Below are 20,225 nucleotides of genomic sequence, written 5' to 3'. Positions count from 1 at the left end.
AAGAAATAGAAACAGTAGAGTAATTATATTAAAAAGATTAATTTATAATGTACTTAATAATACAATAGATGTGGTCTACTGTGGCTGTGAATATATTAATAATTATTCTGATTAGATTTAAAAGGGAACTCAAGGTATAAAATGTTGAATTTTTAATGATTTTAATGCAAAAAATAGTTGAGCCATTAAAGAATTTTTTATCATTCATTATTACTTCGCTTTTAAAAATATTAATTCTGCTAATTTGATCCATTTTCCTTTTCCTGCGTCGTTTTTATAAAATGTTAGTTGAATATTTAAAAGAGAAACTTCCGATGCAAAAACAGAAGTTTCGCATGTTAGAGGGCCATTAAAATTTTGACCTGATTTAAAACAGAAGTTTTTCTACGTCCATTATCAAGTTTCTCCTCAAAATATTAATTCTGCTAATTTAATCCGTTCCATTTTTCAAGTTTCCATTTCTCGCGGCATTTCTTGCCTGCGTAACGCTAATGGTTTTCAGTTTTTTCCACTTACAGAAGAACAATTTCCTATTTTTAACTCCTCCGTTCTCGGCATTATGCGAAATTGCCGCAACTTCGGCTAAACTTCGAGCCAAGCATTCGCTTGTATAACCGCGAAGTGCTTGACATTTATGGTGCTCATAGTTTACTCAAACTCTGTCGTTCGATCAAGAAGCTTCTTAGTTTACTGTTTGCTTATATTTTCTGTCTATGAAAATTTTTAGACACAGTGAGGCATCATTTAAACTTGAATTTTTCACTAATTAACAAATTATTTTGATAATTAACTCTCTATAAATATTCTAATTTTTTAAACATTATAATTTAGAAATATACTAAGGGTGATTATACAAAATGAAAATAACAAATCAAACCTAATAAATTGATAGCTCACTCATTACCAAGAGCCTCGTTAATAACACGTTATCTTAATTAAAGTATTAAGCTATCAAATAAAATATTCACCCATTCGATAATCCCCATTGCTTACTACAATCAGCCATAATTGAATGCTCGATACGTACTTCAAGTGACCATACAAAATGAAATAAATGTAATATAACCAGTCGAAGGGATTTAAATTTATAATTGAATAAATTTCATAATTAGTCCAATAGATCATTGCTCCACTAAGAGGTTTATAATTACAGGTTGTAAGTGAAGTGTTAAGGTATCAGACAATTATCCTTATTTCTTATTATCCCTAATCACCTATCATTAAGACCTCGATGTGCACTAAAAGTGCAGTTCTAACACATTAAATTTATAATTGAATAAATTTCGTAATCAATCCAATAGATCATGTTATGACCAAGAATTCCTATAATAATTACACAGTCATACCTAAAGTATTAATCCGAAATTACTTTCATAATTATCCCTATAAATCCTCGTATGAGAAAGAATACAATAATTACACATTGTCGTGACCAAAGTGTTCCCAAGGGAACATTTTCTCGCTAAACTTCGAAAATGTCTACCGTCTGTGCAGATAATAACCCTCGGAAAATATGCAAACAATAAATCCTCGTTTTCCTTTTTTTTTTCCTCCCTGGTAAGATTCGCCGGTCGATCGGTTGCAATTTATCGTAAAAGTCACACGGTGTTTTACGACTCCGGTTCTCGAGAGGAGTTTGCCGATTTCACGTGGCGGGCATTAGCGTAACGCGAGTCAACGTGGCCGGTGAAATCGTATAGAAATTTAATCTGCCGGCTAGATCATCGGTAACGAACAGGCGATATTTCTTTCGCGAGCCTCGAAATTGGAATCTTCGACTTCGCAACAGACACCGCCGGCTGAGAGTTGGTAAATATGTTTTACGAGCCTGCCCACTATTTCCTATTAACGCTTTCAGGACTGAATTATGAAGCACGCGTAAAGCAGCCCTGGTAATTGGAAATATATTACGATAAACTGTTCGTGTACGACCGGGCTAAAGGGACCCCGTGAAATTATATATCGTATATAAAATTGCCTGCCCCGTACCCTTGCCTTTCGTCACCAAGGATGTTCCACCCTCAGGTCCTTTAATTTCAATTTAATCTGACAGGATTTTGATATGGTTAAAATTTGATGAAATTAATAATCACATTTGTGTATATTGAAATGAATATTTTAGAGCTTGTTGATTTTTCTCTTTGAGGTATTAGGTTATTGCATATCAAATGGCTGATTTTAAATGATTGAATTTCTGATATTATTTCATGAGAGAAAAGTATTATCAAATGGCACTTGTGGCATATTAAATTAAAGCTTGAAGCTTTCTGAAAATGGCTGTATAATCTTCTGGAAGTATTATCAAAAGGGAACAATTTTATCTTCTAAAAATATTTCACCGTCTGTCATTCCAATTCAATCTTGACGAATGCAAACGTTCCAAAGTATTCGAAACGTTGAAATATTTTCCAGTCGTTCGATTGGTCCAGTTTTTTTTCTTCCAGTTCCAGAAAAAACCGGCAATTTTTCTTCGCCGGATGTTCGAACGCGGGCTTTTAGATTCCTTTTTCGATTCGAGCCGTTCTAATAGCTCTCATATTTTGCGATGAAACACGGAAGTTTGTAACGCGGGTGAGTGAACGGTAAAAAACAAAATACGAAAAAAAAAAAATCCAGAGGACGAGAAATCGGATTTATATTTCGGAAATGTTTGTTCGACGATCTGACAAGCGAAAACTAATACCCGTTCGATGCAACCCCTTAACAAAGATGATTCACCGTGTTGACTGTTTATTTAACAACGAATAAATGGTTCGATCGGGGATATTTGCTGCGCCGTAGCAATCCTTCAAAAATTGTTTTTCCCTGGTAAACTCTTTTAATCGCGAGAAAATAAAATGAGAAAGATCCACGTGTGAATATGAAACGAAAAATGAAATACAATATATACAGATCGAACACGTAGAATGTTGATTATTGTTTGAAAATCGAGGCTCGTATTCACCGAGATACGGATATTCAACAATTTTGCGGAGACTTAACTACGTTGGAACGTGAAATGATTATCAACGGAAATTCGAGGGATATGAAAATGAACGAAATACGATTTCGTTCGATTTTATTTTATCTGACAATGAGTGAAACGTATTGATTTCATCTTTGAAATACATCATTTTTCATAAGAGTATCAGATTTTCAATGATCGTTTATTTACTCATTATTTATTACTTCATTAATTAAGAAGACATTGATGCACTTCAGGATTGATTTCAGGTTGAAATAATTTTTCTTTTTGAAATATCATTGAATTTTAATATTCCTTTATGTGATTTTAGTAGTCAATTTACTGCACTCTTATAAATATTTAGTAGAAAAAGTAATCAATGAAATGTTATTCTACTTTGACATTATTTACTTCCTGAGGTTTGATCGAAGCTTCATCCTAGGTAGAAGTGAATTTTTAACTAAAATGCATCGAACGAGCAACGTCAATGGCATCCTTAAACGTTCGCGTGTCTATCGAACGTCTCATTTTCCCCCATTGATCGAACCATCAACTGCATTCGCGTCAACGCTAACAGTTCCAAAAGCGATCGACAAAGAGGAGGTCGGCTTGCAAGAATTTCTACTTACTCGGTTTCTGCTTTGAAAACGCCAGATATCCGCGTCTTGGCCTGTCGTACACGTATAAAGCTTCTCGTATTTTGCTCGATGCAAAAGCGGAAATAAGAGGACTCCGAACGTCAAGCATTTTTCGCATTCACCTTCGTCTTTCGCCGCTTGAAATTTCCGACAGAATCTTTTGTTCAACTCGAAACATTATTGTTTCGTTTCGTATGATATTCTTCATTGCAGAAAAATTACTTAATTTGATCGATTTATTTATTAATTTTCATTAATAAAAATTTGCATGTTCTACATCTAAAATAATTAAATTCTCCCCTCAAACGAAATTCTCCCCTCGTTGTCTATGAATCGTTTCTTCCTCTGTTTCCCACGAATGTATTTGATACTTGTCGATAAAATTCGTCGATGGATATTCGATTGAAAGCATCGACATGGTTGATGTACTACAGGAACAGCGATATGCAACGAGGGGATGAAAGGGGGAAAGAGGATTGTAGGAGGAAGTAGCGTAAGACGAGTAAAAGATTGCGGGGGTGGCGTATCGATCGTAAGCGTGACAGCCGCTTTTCTCGAAACCGCATCCCCGATTGCAAACCAAAACCATAGAAACAAATCTGACTGAGTGAGTATTTTTTTAACCGAGTTCCGTGTATATCGAGAGAAATGGTCGAGGAAAAACGGGGAGGAAAATACCCTGATAAATTCATCGGAATTCGATCATTCATATCAATTCGTTTTTTTTTTTTTTTCAATTTTGTTCCTGTATTCCTTCGTCGAAATTCAATTAATGCAATTGCAGCGAATTAAAAGCTGGAACCTGTTTTTGAATTTCAGAGCTCGTTCCGTTGATTACGATTCGTTGCGTTTTGTAACGTGTTCTCTGTTCGTTTTTGCTTTTCTTTTGTTCCTCTTCTTTTTTTTTTAATTTTCCACGATTCGCCATTGAACGTGCGTTTGACGCGAGCGAAATAACGATTACCGAGACTGAAATTTTTAACAGAGTTTCTCGCGGACTTTCCAGGGAACAAGGGGAAAATTAATGAATCCAACCCTTGTTTGTTCAGATTTTAATTCTTTCAAGTGTTTCATGTTTTTTTCTTTTATGGTTCTTTGAATATTGCATGTCTAAGTGTTGTGATTATTTTTGATAATATTATATCATTACTTTCTTTTTTTAAAATAATGAGGCTGGATAAGAAATATTCAATTATCTTTTATTAAAAATTACAAAGAACGAGGATACGTGTAGATCAATCTAATTAAAACAAACTCAAACCAAATGTAATTATTTTTTTTAAATAGACGAAATAATTATTTTACAAGTATAGGGGAAAATCAGAGATACGTGCTGTTGGAAACAGTTAAATAATGAAGTATTGGAGAGTAAATTATAATTTATTTAAATGATCCTCCAATTATTTGATTCAATTTATTTCACAGTTCTGTGTAAATTTAATTAACATGTCTAATATAGGGCATAATAAAATAAATTATCTTAGATGTTAAAAATTAATCTAAAATCTGAAACCTTCATGAAAATAGACATTAACGGAAGCTTTGAAAATTTGTCTAGGACACTGTTTATTAAATATTCATTTAACGTTCGATAATTAGCTCTGTTTACATTGGTTGTCGACGAGTATACAGTCGTCTACGAGGTACACATTAACAAGGTAGCTATCGAACGATGTCAATATTAATCATTCACTCTTGGATCATCTCTTTGATTGTTTCTTCCTCATCATCGTTGACCCACAGGGTCCAGGTCCTTTTTATTTCGACACAGTTCCTCGTGACACGTGCCTGCCATGGGACCGCCAAATGAGCGTTCGTTAAATTTTAATGAAGTCCCTGCACGATGAAGCTGAATTGCTTGCTGGTTACAGGTAAATCGGATTTTGTTGAGAATGGGTAGGGGGTGTTACTGCTGAAAATAATTGGGGAATCTCGTTAATGAGTATCGTTTTGGGGGATCGAAGGAAGCTATAAGACAGTGTACAAAAGGAATTCCTTTTAGAAGGACAAATATATATTTAAAATATTTGATAAATTATTCCCTTTCATTCTATAACAATTTTCACGTCTTCATTATAATTTTTAATTAACAAAGATACAAAAAATCATCTCTTTAATAAATGTAATCCTTAAACAAATATTTCACGTTTAATAGGATAATATTTCCATAATGTTTCAATAAAATGTAGGGTACATTGTCCATAAAGTATATTTAATTTCTGTGTCGTATTGAATACCTCATTAAAAGGCTGGGACATTTATGAATCAACACAGATCTCCTAATTATATCGAATAGGATATCGAACAAACAATTTGTAGATTTGTACAGGATCGATCGTTTCTGCTAATGATGTCTATAAATTGAAATCAGGACTTGAAATACGAATCAATTCTACCAATTAACATTAAATATCGGCGCTGTTGATTCGTATATAATAATTTATCTTCGTTCCGTGTATTTCACGCGTGAAAGTTTAATATTCCACGTTAATATTAATATCTTCATCGTGAAATAATGTGCCTTCCACCGAAATACCGCGTTCCCAGAAGGAATTACACTCGGCAAATAAACATTCATAATTCCCGCGGTGTTTGCATTAACGTAACAGTGTCAACCGAGCTTACGTATTTATTATGCCTTTACATTTATGAAAATCACCGCGGAACCGGTGGAAATGGTTCGTAGTCTTCAACCGTTGCATTTAACATTAGAACAACCGGTGTTGGTATTTAAATTGAAAATAAAATAAACGAAGAACGGCATTGAATTATACCGGAACGTTTCGTTATTCATAAGGAGATTTTTATTTTTCAGTTGCACCTGGATCGTTAACGTTATGCCAGTGTTATGCAAGCACGGGTCAAAGCGATCCATGCGAGCCGAGTGTTCTAATGTTTGCGGTAATCAATCTCGAGCGAGCACTCGTTTCTCTCGAAATTCTCGAATCGTGCTGTTTAATGAAAAACCACCGGCGAACGTGATTGAACAAACGCTTTCGGTAAACACTCGACCTAAAAGAGGAAACGTTTAAGAACGAAGGTAAAGATCGTGTTTACTCGTTTGTCTGAGAGCTGGTAATTTGTTGTCTTTTTATCGTGATACATTGGAAAATTGATGAATTGTTGTTGCTTCGTTACTGGAACTGATGAATTACCATTTGTCAATTTCAAGAAACATTCAATTGTTGACAGAGAAATTGTATATCTTTATTAATATAATTTCATATAATTAGATACATCAATGTCTTAATCATCTATGTTATTGCAGATAATAACTACTGTGCCTTAAATAAGTAATTACATTTCAGATAATTAACTCGTAGCTTAATTAACTCATGTTATTTTTACCTTGAATACACAGTATCATATCTTTTATTTAGATAACTTGCAGTTACAAGGAAATAATTTTTATGACTCAATCACTTTCGTCCTTAATATTATTTATAATGAATAATTTTTAAGTTAATTAGCCGCTATTACCTGTACCTCCAATATCATACATTCTATCTCTTATTTAATTACTATTCAAAACAAATGGAATGGAGGAAAGTTGATTAAATTTAATTTCCTTGATCGGATCACTGTCATTAGTAATTTTATTTATTATATACAAATCCTACCCCCTATTTAATTATACTTGGAAATTGATTAATACATAAAAACTTGGGTAGATTTAATTTCTTATAATCAAACCATCTCGTACAATTAAAACATTTTTATTAGTAATTTCATTCATAATAAATAACTCGTGGCTTAATTAGTCCCTATTACCTCTACATCCACCGTGCAACCTCTTATTTTATTATACTCAGAAAAACAAATAATACGAATGGAAATGGAGCAGATTTAACGTTCTAGGATTTCCTACAATAAAACAGCTCACGGGAGCGATCGTTCCTCACAAATATCCAGCCACCATTTTCAATCACGATCCGCTCATTAGCATAGCGTGAACGTAACACAAACACAGATCAAAGCGATTCAACGCAAATATCCTAACATCGAGCAGGATCGATCTAGGACGAAAACTCTGCTCCCTGGTAACTCGAATCGTCGTAATTTGATGAAAACCCGTGGACAAACGCGGGAACGAGCTAGTGGTCGTAATCAAACGATTCCCAGTGAAACGCGTAAATTAATCACCGCCCGCCCAGACACGCACCTCTGTACCCATTCTTCTTTCCAACAAAAAGGTAAGAAAAGATAATCGCCGAAAGTGTCAGTAACCGCGGCTCTAACGCGTCGTTGCTCCAATTTTCTTTCCGACTGACGAATAGAAAAAAAATCTGAAGAAAAAGGGGCAGACACAAAGGTGTTGGTAACGAGACTCCGTTTCGTTTTGATGGCCGCATTAGGTGTGTTTTCAATAGACCAACCGGGCCTTGTTGTTTTACCATAACCCATTGTTTTTCCATCGCACACTGTTGCGAGGCGAAAGTGTGCTGTAACACCCGTTCCGTAACGTCGACGGCGTATTAGCACCAGGAATGCAAATAATTGTTTGGCGCAGTGTATACAGGGTGGCGAAAGCAACCCTGGTATGCAAATAGAGTCGACTTCTGAGTGCCCCCACCAAGAATGGGGCTTTCTGGCTTGCACGTCGATGTATTGGCTCTTCCTCTTGCAGTTTATACACACACGGGCACGTACGAGTACGGTGTGTGCCACCAGGTACCAGAAAAGCTGGCAATCCCTCGGTTTGCTCGGCATTCACGAAACGGATACGCGGCAAGAAGAGTTTCTCCTGAATCAACCGAATCCCAGCAACAGTTTGGCTTTCATTAAGTCTGCTAATTCGTCGCGCGTTGGTATGGTGGGCGGAAGTTGTCCGGGTGATGTAATCGTGGTACTCGAAAGACGTTCGTTTATTATATATCGTTCTAAACAGACAGAAAGTTTATAACAAAATTGAAAGCTTTCACATATTTATTAATCATCTTTGGAAAGTAAATATGAAAAAAGAAAGGGATGAAATCTTCCGTCGGAGATCTTCATATCCGACAAGAAAAGGAGGTCACAGAAACTGCTTCGGCAAACAACCATTTCCTCTATCGTCTATTTCTTCTCGAGGATAAAACATCCGTCGTTTCCTCTTCGTGTTCGAAAATTAATATCAGAAACAAACAGTCGGAAAAACTTGCCCCGCATTCGTGGAAATTAACGAAGAATAGGTTCGCTAAAGTTTCATCCGTTCGGTAGTTAGCTGAAGTGGAAGAACCGGAAGTCCGGTGGTACCGCGAATTTCTTGCGTGCGGTTCGGCAGAGAGCAATAAAGTATCGCATCTGGACGAGCGACGCGATTAATCGTCGGTTACGACAAGAATTAATTGCCGACGCGGTGATAATTTATCGTTGCTTGACCCGCGGCGATATTTTAACGCGGATATTTTTCGTGGTTCCAGCGCGCGATAACCTACGACCCGGTTTCCCGGGACAAAAACCAAGGAAATCTCGGCGAATTCCTTTCCGGTGTCTTTCGTTGTTTCCTGCTCGAGGATTCTGGACCTTATCGTCTCGCGATTTCATCTTCTCTCTTCGTCTCTTTGATCGCAGATAAGACTGCGTGCGAGTATGTGAAATGAGGGATGGAGTATCTTTGCGACGTCTTAATTCTTTCAGCATAGAACATCTTTTCTATTTTAATATATTCAGGTTCGTTTAATTATAAAAGAGGATTATTTAGGACAAGAGCGAAGTAGGACTTAAATTTTCACCGGGTAATTAGTGACATATTGAGCTCTAATTTTAATTAATTAAATTCTAAATTTTTAATCTCTCCCCTAGGAATTTTTCCAAACTCTCGATGGCCAATTTTTACCGGGAAATTAGTGACATATTGAGCTCTAATTTTAATTAATTAAATTCTAAATTTTTAATCTTCCTCCAGAAATTTTTCTAAACTCTCGATGGCCAATTTTTATTGGGAAATTAGTGACACGAATGGCTCGAACTTTAGCTAACATAAACTATTTTCTGTTACAGAAGCTGCAGACGATCGGCGAGGATTTCTGTGGTCTGGATGTGAACACACCTCTGGGTGGAGAGGATCCAATGGAAGGGTCGCCGGTGCTCACTTTCAATACCCATCTGACGGCGGTCGCTGCCACTTCGACCGGTGACTACACGGTCGTCTTCGTGGGCACGAACAAGGGTCACCTGAAGAAGGTCAGTGCACGATACTCTTTATCTGTTTGATCGAAGAAGAGCAAAAGGTGCTTGAACGGTACTCGCTTGTTTCATTAGGCCTACCTTGTACGTTCGTTATCTGTTTCACGAAGATTTTCCAAGGAAGCGAACCTGGTTCCTTCGCAATGACCTCCGACCAGCACAGTGTTTAACGTTCTTTCACCTCTGACACAGGATAACACGTCGAGATTGCGATGTGAGAATACTCGTCTTCAGCTTTATTTTTTCCTCCACCTTTAATACTTTTCGTATGCAATTATTTTGTCATCTCTTGCAGTTGCATCATTTAGGTATCACAAGATGCGTATTAATATTGAATTCCTTAATTACGATAATTACCACCGTATGTTATATCAATTTAAAGCTCGTAGTTTCAAGAAAATCACCACATTAATATTTCATCAATATTCGTAATATAAACAGATCGATGCTTTATTAATGAATACTTTAATTTTAATTGCTTAAATCCCAAAATAATAATAATCTTTTTTATTTATTATTTCATGTAAAATCTACAATAAATTGTCCGATTTTTCTTTTGTAAAATCCTGTACATAAATAAGAAGTATAAAGTATTGTAACTAGTTTTAAAATCAACATCTATATTTCGTAACAAATTTGAAATATTGTAAATTGTACATGTTTCTTGTACATTCTTCGTTGAAAATTCTCAAGCGGTCTCTCGATATCCGGCGTTTAAACGCAGAGCTGTTGGAGCGAAACAGAAGCAATAAAATCAGCAGCTCGTTGCAAAACGCTCGAACCCATTACGGTACGAATCGCAACGTCCCTTCCTCTCTTTCGACGGGGATAATTAATTCCGAATAGCTTTCGCGCGACTGCGAAAGTAATCACAATAGATATTAACGCGAACAGGACAGAATCGTGGCTGCAGTGAAATCCGCTTTCTAGCCGCGCGTTCCATTAACCCACCCTGTCCAGATAGCCATTACGGAATATCGTTGCTCGCGAAGCGTTAACGCTTAACGAGGCTAATGGAGCCCCATGGACTTGTCTCGGCGAACTTTCAGGGATCATCGAACGTTGCCAAGGCGTCTGTTTTTCTTTTGCACGCCCACCGAACCGTCATTTAACCGTTCGTCAGGTATTAATCGCGATGCAACCAGCGTAGGATCGTGAATCAATGCTGTAAACGTAACACGAGCCGTGTAATTGGTTTCCACGATATCGTAGGCGGTATAGAAAAGAAAAAATACTGCAAATAGTCGGGAAATTACGGTCGTTGGTTGGAAAAATTCAGCTCGCTCGATCTTTATCTGAATGCGTTTCCAGGAACGCGATATCTCACGGCTGGCCCTCTCGAATCAGTTGCAATTAATCACGATTATCCGGTTAAATCCTCTCTAGTTTCTTCCGGTTGATTCCTTCTCGTTATTCGAGCTTTATTTTCGGACTCGTGTTACCGGGTCTTAGGAAAAATTCTTGTACAAAGGTGGGAAATCGTGGAAAAATTCATTTTATTTGCGGTAAGATTTCTGTCTCTCTATGTATGCATTGTTTTATTATAAATAAAAGTAATACAGAATTATAATATCATTCTGAGATTCTTATATCTTTTATTTCTCCACCTTATTTCTGTATATTGAAGGTTTCATTAGGGTTATTTCTGAGGGTAGCATGAAAGGGTTAACTGGATCATCCTGTGTCTATATCTATAGATACAGATCTATATGCACAGACCAAAATCTTTTGGCCTACATCGGTGGCAATTTAATTCTGCTGTGTAAATTTAGACAATTTCTACTAACAATAAGTTCCTGCAAAGTATACTCGTTGGAAATGCATTCTTCTTTTTAAGGATGATCGGAGACTTCAGTGGGCGCATAGACAATGTCGACGTCTCATCAGCTGCGACATTGCAATTAAAAACAGCGGATGTAACCAACCGATTAGAATCTCACGGTAATAGTGTTTAATGTTCCTGAGGTATCTAGAAACGATGATGTCGGTAGGGTCTAGCCCGATTAATCACGATCTCCGGGGCTAAATTCCCGTCGATTTGTTCCGCAATCTAACATCAGAGTGTCCCGGCGTAAGGTGATTCGAAACGGTGAATGGAAAAGGAACCTTGGAAATGATCGAAAGATTATGGATCTGCCTGTTGCTGATCCCTGTATCGTTACATGCGGACCGGAGTTTCCAGGAAAATAGTCCGGCGGACTTCTTTCAATTAATCACAATTATCCGTTGATACCTTCTCCAATTTATTCTGCAATCTATTCGAGCTGGACTCTCTATCGAGCTGTCTGCGTTTGCGTAAGTTATCTAACGATAACTGTGCTTGATTAGAAACGAATCTGTTCTTCCTATTAGTTGTTCTGAAAAATTGAAAGGAATATATTTGCATAGTTTAAGATTGAGGAAATTAAAATAGAAAAGAATTTAAAATAGAGTTCTTACAAAAATTTGTGAGAGTATATAAATGCGAATATAAGTTTTAATATTTTAATCGAAGTTCCACATTCTGCACTCTGCTCTGCACTCTGCTCTGCACTTTGGATCCCACAAATTTAAATATTTCATATATTAAAATAGATACCTATTAATAGATTTTATATTCTAATCTATAATTAAACTTAAATCGTCGCTACCTTCAATGACCCACTGCCCCAAATTTAAGTTATTCGCGATACAGTACGCTTTAATTGAAATGATCTAGTTCAGAGAATTAGAACATTCAATACTCGGTGAGATTGAAATCTCATGCAAATTGAGGGTTTGAAATAGGAAGCAAGCGTAATGATGAATGATCACTCGAAAGGTAACTGCCACGAAGAAATTAATCAACCGAACGTTGATTAACACGGAGTCAATGGAAGACCAATCACCCAATATCTCAACAGATAAAAGCCTGGTGTTCACCTTTCACGCAAACCGTACTGCTTGTCGTCAGGTTTCCTCGCAACAGTTATAATAGTCAGATTACTCACAGTTCGTTGGATAGTTTAATTAATTAGAACCAGCTGCTGCATTTGTCTTGAACGTACACCAAGCGAAAAAGAATATATTTAATTACCATTCAAGGTTCTGCATTAGATTCAGATTTTAGATTTTCTTAAGTCGATCATTATTTGCATTAATTAACGATAAAGGGTTAATAAAGGGTTTATACACTCATTTTTATCAAACTTTAAAGTTTTATTCTACAATATTTTTATGTCATGAAATTGTCAAAGTTTCAAAATTGGGCATTTGATATCTACGAATCTGATATAATCAGATTTATCTCCAATTGATTAAATGGAATAAATCTGTCATAAACGAACAGTTTACTTAGAACAAGGGTGATTTTTGTAAGGGCGTGGTTAACATTCGTTAGCAAAACCGGCGAAGGAAACGCGGAATCGCGAGCGGGAAATCAAAGAGGTGAGAAAGAGAAAAGGAAATTCTTCGTTCTTCGTGAAGAATAAAGAGGGGTCTCGGGGAATTTGCAAGGTAACGAAGTTTCGCGTGGCCCCGTCGTTATTCATCGTGATTAATTAAAGCCACCGCCTCGTGGCCGCGAATCGTCGGGCTTCGATTATAATTATCTGTGTGCAAACGCAAAAGCCAAATAGCTATGCGAATGAGCGCAAATACTCCGTGCAAATTCGTTGAAAGGAACACCACCCTCTACATTCAGGTAGGAGGATGAGGAAGTTGTACGTCTCTTTGACGAACGTTCAACGATTCAACCCGTTAAAAATTGATGAACGGTCGTAGGTAAATTTCTGGTATACCGGTTAAGAGAAACCTGTGTCTGAAACGAATATTAAATTTCAAGATAAAGCGATATGAATTGGTAAGGGAAGCGAACGATTTTCGGATGAAAATTGCATTCAGTCTTTTCATATTTTGCATGCAATTAGCAGCTGATAAATTTCATGGAGTTATTAAATCTTATTTTCTTGTTAGAGAAAATTATAAATATTCATCACCTTTATTTAATTTCTATTTTATCTCAGATTTATTCTGTAATTTATTAAAGCATGAAATTTAGTTCTCTCAGTCTGCAAATATTGCAAATTCTTGAAATTTTTCATTGCAATAATTAATGAAAAACGGAACAGGGTTTATTTAATTTATTGAAGTGTCATAATATAATTCTGTGCCATAACTTCGTGCTTGCCGAGATGTTCGAATTTTCTCACTACATTAATGCTAAACAAGCGTTTAGAAACAGTGAACGCGATTTACATACCGGTCATTAAGTTCACTGCGCTTGCTGGCAAGAAATCATTTTCAAATATAACACGTTTTAATGTCGTTTAAGCGAGTAATTATGTTGCAATTCGTTCGTCGGAGCGTGAAGAATCGTTCACCTTCGAAGATAAGCAAAATTACAGTAAACATGTTAATTAGTGCACCTGCAGTTATCGTGTTATTAACGAAACAAATAAGTTTGACCTAATTAAACAAATTTCAACTTATTACACCAGGTTAATAGGATTTCTTCGTAGAAAGCTTTGTTTAATATAAATTTCATAGAGAACAATCATCTTTTGTTTAATTATTCTCATTTAAAATCCTATTTCACCTCATTGTTCCATCATTCTTGATTGAAACAATATTTCCAACAACTTCGTGGTTAATTAAATCATTTGAATAAGAAATCTTTTAATCGTTCGTATTGTAAACCCGGAGGAAATGAAATACGGTAAAACAAATGTAGTAAAAACTGCGGGAAAAGTGAGAGATATTTTTAAGTGAACGAAAGAATAAAAGAATAATGGAACGTGATGAAATATAGCGTACTAAAAGCGGAGAGGAGAGCCCCAGAAAACTGGGAATAAAGCAGTCGAAAAAGTAGCAGCGAGATAAGTTTCAAGGTAGGCAAAATAGTCATTTTGCTTCATTTTATTTTCATGCCATTCTGAGGGCAGAGAAAAAACAACGGAACCTCGGAAAAACAGCGGAAAAGAGCCCAACGGAGAATGCGTCTGTAAAAGAATAAGATTTCCATAGAATTTTGGACGGTTGGTTCAACAAAGACTTATATAAAATAGATTTATGATCATGTAATGAACTCTCGAAAATTGTCAACTTTATAACTAGTATTAATTCTTGAAACTAAAATTTATTTATAAAGTCATATCCATTGGGGTAGCTATGTAAAAGAATCTGGGGTTCTAAGGTTCTAACATTCTAAAATTCTAAGATTTTAAGGTTCCAAAATTCTAATGATGTCAAATTCTTTAATATTCTGAAATTCTGAAATTTTTAAATTCCTAAATTTTAATATACTAAAATTTCCAAACTTCCAAACTCTCTAACTCTCAAACTAACATTCTAATATTCTAAGATTTTAAGGATCCAAAATTCTAATGATGTCAAATTTTTTAATATTCTGAAATTCTGAAATTATAAAATTCCCAAATTTTAATATACTAAAATTTCCAAACTTCTAAACTCTCTAACTCTCAAACTCTAAAATTCTAATACTTTAAAATCTTTGATAAGGCCAATCCCCTCAAAAACTTTTATCTACACCAATTGTTGTGTCAAAAATATCGTATGTTATGGGATAGATACACTTGTAAATATAATTCTCTGACATGGAAAGTATGATTTTACTCGGAGGATAATTTATATCAAAGATAATACATATAATACATTCGTTTCTCTGATTTCACCATCGAGAATCGTCCGTGTAATTCCTTGTAAATTTCGTTTATTTACAACGATGCATGCGTGAAATCGTTGTTCCTCCGTCGCCTACAGACTCCAAGATTTACCGATCTCGTAAACGAAGATACGAAATCCTCGGACGAGCTGGAATCGCAAGTGACGATATCTATTCGAAGGAAACAGCCATTACACAGCGTACGCCTTTCGTTTTGCTGGGATTTTCTACTTCGCCTGTGTCTCGATCTACGATTGCATTGTTCGAAATAGAAAAGAAGCCTTGATTGAGGAGGATATGCAGGAATTAAAGATACAGGACAACTATGATCTTGAATTCAGATGATTTTGGAATTGTTGGAATTGGTATTCTGGTTCAAGTATTGCATGCAACAACTTTCTATGTATATCTTTAAGTGCTTTGAGTAGTAGAAAGTTTCTTGACACTAAAAATTGTCGTTTAGCAATCATAAATTTATGAATAAAATAATTTTTACAATGAAATTAGTGACCTGGTCAAAGTTTTCCAACAAAAATATTAAGGAATTATATTTAGAATAAAAAAAAATTTTAGATTTTCATAAGGACATTGAAAAATGAAGGAAAGAGTCTCTAACCATAGATCATAGCGTTTGATTTTCAACCAGTTACTCTCCAACCATGGTTTAACAATAGTTAGATCCAGGCTATCATTAGCATCTCACTCGTGTCTCTCATCAAGTCCCGTAACCAAGAAATTCATCTTCATTATAACGTAAGTCACATGTTGAATGAGATTCTATCCCATGAATTCGAGGTGGAGATAATGGGATAGGTGCTTCGCTACACATATATGAAGTATTATATCCTCAATGTTAGCTTATTCCAATAAAATTAACTCTATATTAAAATGAAAATTCTAATAAATTATTTTAAACACAATTGCATTCTTTCCCGAATAACTTTTTTATTTCTCTGGGACAAAAATCAAGTAATACACAGCAACAGACGCAACATAATACTTATATTTCTGTCTTGAAAAATTCCTCGAAAACGTATACATGAAAATCAAACTTAAAACACAGTAATTACTTCTAAATATCAGACCTAGAACGAGGTGCGATCTTCTCAGTACTCTACCGACAGCCGAGGAGTGCAGATCAACTTGTCAAACATACATATACCTCTAATTTCCTTTCGGAGTTTATTTAATTTACTTTATTTATTTTCTTTGCGTATTAAATAAGCTCATCAAAGGGGAAAAGCATTTATGCTTTTATCCCTATTTTAAGTCTCGGCCGAAAATCCCTTTTATTTCACATTTTCCAGTTATTTGTTACGTCCCTGCATCCCTTACATCACTGCATCCCTTACATCTATGCATTCTTTTCATCCCTCACTATCTCGAACAAGTGTTTCAAGATTTGTTCGTTTTTCGTTCTTATATTTTGCTAGATCCGCTCAAACCCATCACTATCCGAACAAGTGAGTTTCATGATTTGTTTGTTTTCCGTTCTTATATTTCGCTAGATCCGCTCAAACCCATCACTATTCCGAACAAGTGAGTTTCACGATTTGTTTGTTTTCCGTTCTTATATTTCGCTAGATCCGCTCAAACCCATCACTATTCCGAACAAGTGAGTTTCACGATTTGTTCGTTTTTCGTTCTTATATTTCGCTATTTGCTCCGGGGTCCCTGATACCCCAAGATGATATCATGGCCGTGCGCAGAGGTGGTCCACTGGTACTTCGGGGTCCTTGGCACCCCGGATGCTATAATATTCGTATGCAGAGATACTCACCGACATTTCGGGGTCCTTAATACCCCAATATGATATCGGGTCTGTACGTAGAGATAGTCCACTGGTACTTCGGGGTCCCTGGCACCCCGGATGCTATAATATTCGTATGCAGAGATACTCACCGACATTTCGGGGTCCTTAATACCCCAATATGATATCGGGTCTGTACGTAGAGATAGTCCACTGGTATTTCGGGGTCCCTGGCACCCCGGATGCTATAATATTGGTACGCAAAGATACTCACCGGCATTTCGGGGTCCTTAATACCCCAATATGATATCAGGTCTGTACGTAGAGATAGTCCACTGGTACTTCGGGGTCCCTGGCACCCCGGATGCTATGATATTGGTATGCAGAGATACTCACCGGCGTTACGGGGTCCTTAATACCCCAATATGATATCAGGTCTGTACGTAGAGATAGTCCACTGGTACTTCGGGGTCCCTGGCACCCCGGATGCTATAATATTGGTATGCAGAGATACTCACCGGCGTTTTAGGGTCCTTAATACACCAACATGATATCAGGTCCGTACGCAGAGGGTGTCATTGGCGCAGCGTGGTCCCTAACACCCCTGGATGAAATCAGGTCCCCAGTATAATAATTGTCCTCTAATTTTTTTCCAGAGTTTATTTAATTTATTTAATTTACTTAATTTATTTTTCTTGTTTATTAAATAAGCTCATCGAAGGGGAATAACATACATACTTGTATCTCTCTTCTGGGTCTCAGCCGAGGACCCCTTTTATTTTACTTCTTCTAGTTATTTGTATAATTTTATCCCTCATTGTAGTCCAATGCCATCTTTGCATCCCTTACATTTCTGCATTCCTTACATCCCTGCAACCCTTAAATATTTTTTTTTTTTTTTTTTTTTTTAACGTGGTGGAAATCTTCAGAAAGACACCTTCAGCCCCCCTGGGGAGGGGCCGGAGGTAGTGTGGGATTTTTACCCACTAAAACCACCACGGTGGCCTGCACTAGGGCTGTAGGGAGGGTCCTATCACCCTCCGCCATGTGCCAAACTCAGCCGACATCGGGGGCCACACCCGATGCCGACACTCCTGGAACCGCGTGCAGTGGAGACCAGGGCCCCAGCCCAGGACCCCTGCGGCATCCTTTACATCCCCCGTTTAGTTAGATCTCTCCACCCCTTACATCACTGCATTCTTTTCATACTTGTTTTCATCCCTACATTATTTTCAAACCTACATTCTTTTCATCCCTACATTCTTTTCATCTCTTCATCCCTTACATCCCTGCATTATTTTCATCCCTACACTCTTTTCATCCCTACACTCTTTACATCCCTACAATCTTTGCACCCTACATTCTTTTCATCCCTACATTCTTTTCACCCCTACATTCCTTTCATCCCTATACTCATTTCATCCCTACATTCCTTTCATCCCTACATTCGTTTCATCCCTACATTCGTTTCATCCCTACATCCCTTTCATCCCTACATTCCTTTCATCCCTACATTCTTTTCATCCCTATATTCTTTTCATCCCTACATTCTTTTCATCCCTACATTATTTTCATCTCATCATCCCTTACATCCCTGCATTATTTTCATCCCTACACTCTTTTCATCCCTACATTCCTTACATCCCTATATTCATTTCATCCCTACATTCTTTTCATCCCTATATTCTTTTCATCCCTACATTCTTTTCATCCCTTCTTTCTTTTCATCTCTTCATCCCTTACATCCCTGCATTATTTTCATCCCTACATTCTTTTCATCCCTTCTTTCTTTTCATCCCGACATTCTTTTCATCTCTTCATCCCTTACATCCCTGCATTATTTTCATCCCTACATTCATTTCATCCCTATATTCTTTTCATCCCTACATTCTTTTCATCCCTGCGTCCCTTACATCCCTATATTCATTTCATCCCTACATTCGTTTCATCCCTACATTCCTTTCATCCCTACTTTCTTTTCATCCCTACATCCCTTTCGTCCCTACATCCCTTATATTCCTACATCCCTTGTATCCCTGCAGACCTTATAATAATTATATTATAAAGACTGATTCGAGTAAAGGTAAGTAAAGGTAAGTTTTCGCCAGAAATTTTGCAAAATTTAGTTCCCTTTTTCGCCACCAGAGGGCGCTGATTCGACTTCGAAATTTTAGTTCAAATTTTTGCCGCTAGAGGGCCAAAAATTGAACATGATTTAGTTCCTTTTTCCAAAACCAGATGGCGCTGATTCGACATCGAAATTTTAGTTCAAATTTTTGCCGCTAGAGGGCCAAAAATTGAACATGATTTAGTTCCTTTTTCCAAAACCAGATGGCGCTGATTCGACATCGAAATTTTAGTTCGAATTTTTCCCGCTAGGGGGCGCTTTATTTTCGAGATTTTCTCGAAAACCTCGAAAAAATAGCGCCCCCTAGCGGGAAAAATTCGAACTAAAATTTCGATGTCGAATCAGCGCCATCTGGTTTTGGAAAAAGGAACTAAATCATGTTCAATTTTTGGCCCTCTAGCGGCAAAAATTTGAACTAAAATTTCGAAGTCGAATCAGCTCCTTCTGGTGGCGAAAAAGGGAACTAAATTTTGCATAAAAATGATGCAAATGTGTGAAGAATGCAGGGATGTAAGGGATACAGGGATATAAGGGATGTAGAGATGTAGGGAATATAGGGATGAAAAGAATGAAGGGATGAAATGAATGTGGGAATGGAAAGAATGTAGGGATGAAAAGAATGTAGGGATGAAATGAATGTAGGGATGGAAAGAATGTAGGGATGGAAAGAATGTAGGGATGAAATGAATGGAGGGAGGAAATGAATGTAGGGATGAAATGAATGGAGGGATGAAATGAATGGAGGGAGGAAATAAATGTAGGGATGGAAAGAATGTATGGATGAAAAGAATGTAGGGATGAAAAGAGTGTAGTGATGAAAGAAATGTAGGGATGAAAAGAGTGTAGTGATGAAAGAAATGTGGGGATGAAAAGAATGTAGGGATGTAAGGGATGCAGATATGTAAGGGATGAAGAGATGTGAAGAATGTAGTGATGTAATGGATGAAGAGATGAAA

General features: G+C 36.7%; 1 protein-coding gene across 7 annotated transcripts in view; it reads left to right on the top strand.

Annotated features, from left to right (window-relative positions):
* PlexA (plexin A) overlaps positions 1–20,225 on the top strand; it is a 241,956-nt gene that overhangs the window by 167,877 nt on the left and 53,854 nt on the right. For all 7 annotated transcript variants that reach the window (XM_034316396.2, XM_076692909.1, XM_034316397.2 and 4 more), the window contains one exon: positions 9,565–9,747. In XM_034316396.2, the coding sequence (XP_034172287.1) occupies positions 9,565–9,747 (183 nt within the window). The remainder of the gene's footprint in view (positions 1–9,564; positions 9,748–20,225) is intronic.

This window comes from Osmia lignaria, chromosome 16, assembly GCF_051020975.1.
Source record: "Osmia lignaria lignaria isolate PbOS001 chromosome 16, iyOsmLign1, whole genome shotgun sequence".
Taxonomy (NCBI): domain Eukaryota; kingdom Metazoa; phylum Arthropoda; class Insecta; order Hymenoptera; family Megachilidae; genus Osmia; species Osmia lignaria.
The sequence above is the reverse complement of the archived record's forward strand: the minus strand, read 5'-3'. Positions and strand labels throughout refer to the sequence as shown.